The 5,382-nt window shown below is 36.6% G+C and overlaps 1 protein-coding gene across 1 annotated transcript; it reads right to left on the bottom strand.

The window, feature by feature from the left end:
• Positions 1-260: 260 nt before the first annotated feature.
• On the bottom strand, positions 261-4,878 carry TMEM158 (transmembrane protein 158). Its single transcript, XM_072412262.1, has one exon. The coding sequence runs from the start codon at positions 4,784-4,786 to the stop codon at positions 3,851-3,853; it is 936 nt and encodes a 311-aa protein (XP_072268363.1). The 5' UTR covers positions 4,787-4,878; the 3' UTR covers positions 261-3,850.
• Between the last annotated feature and the right edge of the window lie 504 nt (positions 4,879-5,382).

The raw sequence follows: 5,382 nt of genomic DNA, 5'->3' as shown, positions 1-5,382 counted from the left end.
ACAAGAGTCATCTCCGCCTCTTGTCCCCTCCAGGACCACCTACCAAATCTTTAAAAGTGTTACCTTTAATCTTCCCAGTATTCTATTTTTAACTTCCCTCCAGGATCAGTGAAGCACTATACTGTGTAATAATAATCACATTAACTGCAAAGTATTGCACATCTTGCTGCTTACCAGCATCCCCATTGTTCTCATTCTCAACAAACCATTATCAAAAAATATTACCAGTATTATGAAGAAAAATAAAAATATACGACAGATTTTAATTAAAAAGTCTTTATTCAAAGGTACCATATATTACCATAGTAATATTCTTTTTACAGGGAAAGCAGCACATTTCCAGGACCAGAAGCCCCGGGACAGAAATACGGTAGGCAGTGTAATATAGTATGAATACCCCAAAAATTCTCAACTAAAGCAAAAAAGACTAAATACCCTGTTGTACCCTGCTTTTTTTATATTCATCAAGTGCTTTAGAAGTACAGCTGTTAAAGTCATACTAAATGTACAATCAATTTTGAATACAAATAAATTACAGTGTTCTGTTTTTTTCCAATTTTATCATATGTAGCCTTTAAAGTTCTAGTTTGTGCTCACATATTGCTCCTGCTCCGAATGAGTGATTGTCAGGTGATGTAAAAGTAGAGCTGTAAATGTCAAAATGAATTGTGATAATGGATTTTGCTTGGTATACAAAGTTCATTTTTCCTCTGCGACAGTTAATCAGTCTTTACACCTACACATATTTTTACCTCCCCTACATGGCGAACAAAGGAATCAGCAACAGATTCATGTACTGAAAATAATGACAGCAGCATCCTCATTCTTATGTTGTTGGCATTCTGTGAAGGATCACTACACATTTGTAGCCAATTTAGCAAAAAAACTGTGTATGTGATATATTTCATTGACTTCTAAGTGTGAGAATAGTCTTAAATAGCCAAGTCTGCTCTAGAGATAATCTTTAAAGTTCACCTAAACCTATTGAAGGCATTATTGAGAAGACATAAGGCACATGATCCTCATGTATGATTGACAGGAGAATGTTATTTATTAGTACCCAACAAGCAGTCAAAATCTCCTTTTAGGCTATGTTCCAACCTGTAGTGGGAACAGGTGTTCTTAGACTCCCAGCAACTGGCACCTTTGCTTGCTGCTCAGATCTCCACATTGCCATGCTGGTTCTATTAGAACCAGAGATTGAAAGTTTTACAGCATGTGGCAGTGAGTGGCACTGAACCACTTACTGCTGCCCCTATTCTTTATGGGTGACCATTGGCGGGTTGCGACATGTACCTACACTGCAACCATTAGTATAACCACAGCCTTACTGTTGCTTGAGAATTTAAGAATAGCACTTACTGACTGGCAGCTAAAAGAAAAATGTTCTTTATATTTAAATTGTACCTATCTAGCACACTTCAGGAGTGTTTCCTGTTAACAGCTCGTATATCACCAATCTTTCCTGTAATGACATATGAGTCAATGGGAGGAACCATAGTATACAGGAAAGCACCAGACATCTGACACTCCTAGAAGTGTCCGGTGCAAAAGACCATCGGGCAGTGGTATCTCTGTAATACAGAGGAGATCAGAGGTGTGGGCAGCAGGACAGGCTATTAAAAAAAGGCAGGAAGCATGTCTTTTTATCATTATATCAGATGAAAGTGTTTTCTTTAGTTTGGGATTTCCTAATAAGTTCAGGTCATTAATAAATCTCAGTGTCCGCAAAGTAGAATTTTCATCCTCTATTTTGTGATTTTAATTTTTTTGTGATTTTTTTTTTTTTTTTAATTTCCATGTGACTTGTATGAAGGTGAATGACACATGTTGGATTTTGATTTTGGCTATACAATGGTAAGTTTGCACAGTATGTAATGAATAGCACAAATTCATTTAATATCTTCCTATTGCAGGGTTTCAAGAAGAATACATTCTAAGGATAGTTGTCTTGTATGCTAAGTGAAAATATAAATATACATAAAACAATCTTCAGTCAAAAATTAAAAAATGCAAACTTGATTCAGAAACAAATAGAAACACTCATTTTGTTGTTGTTACATGTATGCTCAGTGTTGCATGAGCTAAAATGCTCCCAGTCTCTGTTCCGTTTTGTTTGTATAAGGGAGTACAAAGAACAGTGACGTGAAAATTACAATAACCCATAGCAACCAATCTGTTCACAATTCATGAGTTTAGAGAAGTCAGAAGCCAAATGATATGTGCTTCACAATGGATCACTAAATAAACAATAAAATGTGTTTTTTTTAATTTATGCATATTAAGCATGAATATATTCAGTGTCTGTAAGGTTTTGGGGGCCAGGTCATTATTATAAATGCACGTATGAGAAAAAAGGCTTAGATGACCACCTATAGCATTTACATTTTTGTATCTAAAGATATACATTTTTGACATCGCCCTTGAATTGAGTTTGAGGGCCTTGTGTATGGGTTTTGTTTGATTTAAATGGGTTTTACATTTCTATAAAACTCTATAGGAATGTAAAACCTACTTCAGGCAGGATGGCTGCAGTTTAAATGCATCTAATAATTCTGAATTATAACAGAATCATCTCAAACTGATGCCATGAACACAAGCACAAAACATAGGCTCTAAAGTATATTCTGAACCAAAATTAATTGCTATAGCCCATCAGTTTTTTTTGCCACCCTGACAGGTGATAGATGTTTTAACTTCAGTGTCAGTAGTTTATCAAAAGCTATTAAAACGTCTTAAGATACACTTTAAGTTTAGTAGTTCATTTCTGCTTTAGAACTAAGTGAATGCAAGATTAAGTCATCATGCATTATTTAATATTAAACTGCAAAGAGCTGTGATCAGCTAATCAGCGCTGATTAAAATTAAAATGACATGCAAATGCTGGAAACTAGTATATCATTGGTTGCTATGAGCTAAAGCACATTTTTGTCCTTTGTGTTTTTTAGGAAAATGTTGAAAACACCAATAATGACATAACATACAGTAAGTCCTAGAAAGCAGGTATTGTTAGAGAATTCAAAACAAAGATACATTCAGACAAAGATGATTAGACCTTTAGAATTTTTTTTCAGGAATAATGAATGTAATTGTTTTACGTTTGGCAAAAATAGGTTACAAAATGTAAATAACCCCCCTCCACCCCAAAACACACCCTGACCAGTATGTTACTTGAACCTTTTCTGTTCCCAAAAAAAAGCACTAGCACTAAAAATGTACCCCCAATCTAATGCAAACATTTAACCCTTATCACCTAATTTGTATGTAACCATATTTAGCTGCCATATTTAACCCTTAACGAACTTTAGTCCATAACCCAGTTTTTCCTTAACTTTACTCTTAACCCAAAGAAACCTGAAATTGTTTACCCTCCCCTAAAACACTGTAAACCTTAAGTCCAAAAACACTTAACCTTATTAACCTTATTAACCTAATTAACCCTTAAGACCCACCAGTACTAAAAGAATCCTGCATCAAATACTTAAAGGATTGTCTGACAGAATAAATGATTTGAATGGTGGTTTTTCTTTGTCTGTACATCATTGTAAAGTAAATTTGAGTGACCACGGTTTATTATATTTTACAATCTAGACATGTACATTTATCAGTATTTATGAATATCCACATGTATTTTACATTCATATAATAGTATTTCATATATGTCATTAAAACAAATGTAAATAAAAATGCACACATCATAGATTGATTTTTTAATTAACTAAAAGACAAAAAATATTTTAAAAAATTACATTAAAAAATCAGGCCTACTAAGAAAAGGGCAGTTGTTTCACAACACAGCACAACACTTATTGTATAATAAATAAACTATGCCTTATTTCATTTTGAAATGCTATTTACTACTTGTCCTCTGTTCCATACCATTAGGCAAGAACCCTGCAATAATCGGTACTGGCCAGATGAGAGCAGCAACACTCCAAACAATGATAACCAGAGTCATGAAACAGGCTACCAAAGTGGATTCAATTGGCTTCCTATTCATTCTCCAGCCTTGTTCACCTCTCAGCTCCTCCAAACTGAAGTCCAAGCAGCAGAAATTCAGTGATTCTCCTAGCAGTGAATTTTGATGATCTGTTGAAGTTGAAGAAATAAATGAAAATGATGAAGATGCAGCAGAAGATGCATGTTGGTGCCTTAGGTGACCACTCCTTCTGCTTCTTGACCATCCACATCCTATGCAAAGACGAAATTCTTGTTGAGCTCCAGAAACCCCAAGATGGTCAATAACAACCGGAGAAACCATCCGGTTATAGGCCGCTGAAATAAATGCCCTGCCATGATTATTGGTGGAAAAGAGCAACAGGTCACATTGGAAACCCAACTGACGACCCCAGCGGACCAGCAGAGAGGTGAGCATTAACCTCTGGACACTGATGTTGCAGTGCGCTGACCCATGCTGTTGAGACTGGGAGGCATGGAACTGCTGGTGGGTTTGAGGAGATAGGATCAAAGTCTCTCTGTTGTTCTCCCAGGTGTTGCTGGTGGAGGGTACAGGAGAAGAAGAAGGAGGCAGGATCTTGGTATGTCCAGGTTGGGTTCCCCTTAATTCTTCTCTATTCTCCTCTACTGTGGTCCTCCTTTCAGTTTGTAAATCAAACTCCAAATTAGCCAGGGACCTGCTTGAGGAATTAATAGGAAGTAAGAAAATATCCTCTTCAGTGTGTCCCTCTTGACTCCATCCTTGGGTTGGTGGCTGGATACAAATGGCCAGCAAAGCCACTAGCCCCTGGAGCAGGCTGCTTGGAGGGCACAGACGCAGCACCCTCATTGCACAGGATGTTAGAGAGTAGGCTGCATGGTTTTCTGGAGAGAGACAGAGCTTGCACAAAGACTGAAACTCACAAAGGCGTGGAAAGAGATGTTAGTAACTGCATCACTCCACACTGCCTCCAAGTCATCCTCCCTCTGCTTTTCCCTCCTCCTCTTTCCTTTTTTTTCACAGCTTTTCATTTAGATGATTAAAGAATTGCATGATGATCTTTATCTATTCTTTTTATTTTCTGGGTACCCAAAAGACCAAGTAGTGTTGGCTCCTGCCTTACAAATGCTGTGTTACACTTACAGCCTCCTGAACAGTAGGGATGTTTTACCTAAAATCCACTGAAAGAAAAGAGCAGCAGGTGCTAGCTTAGATTCTGATACAGTAAAAGTAAAAAAGAAAAATGAAAATGAAGAGCGTCAAATCAATGATTTTGTAGAAGAAATAACAGCTGCTTTTAGAGATTTCCACATTTCCTGCTGATTTGATATCATTTTAGCTCTGACACATCAGGATTAACAGAATTTGCAAATGAAAAATAACAAATTCAATACCGTTGTAGAGAACTATATGCTTCTAAACAGCTGTGACAACGTATTTAGGTA

The sequence above is a fragment of the Pyxicephalus adspersus genome, chromosome 5 (assembly GCF_032062135.1).
Source record: "Pyxicephalus adspersus chromosome 5, UCB_Pads_2.0, whole genome shotgun sequence".
NCBI lineage: Eukaryota > Metazoa > Chordata > Amphibia > Anura > Pyxicephalidae > Pyxicephalus > Pyxicephalus adspersus.
Note: the sequence above shows the minus strand (reverse complement) of the source record. Positions and strands in the feature narration are given on the sequence as shown.

What these genes read in the sequence shown, in the direction of transcription:
- TMEM158 (XM_072412262.1), bottom strand. Translation starts at nt 4,786, where the DNA reads ATGAGGGTGCTGCGTCTGTGCCCTCCAAGCAGCCTGCTCCAGGGGCTA.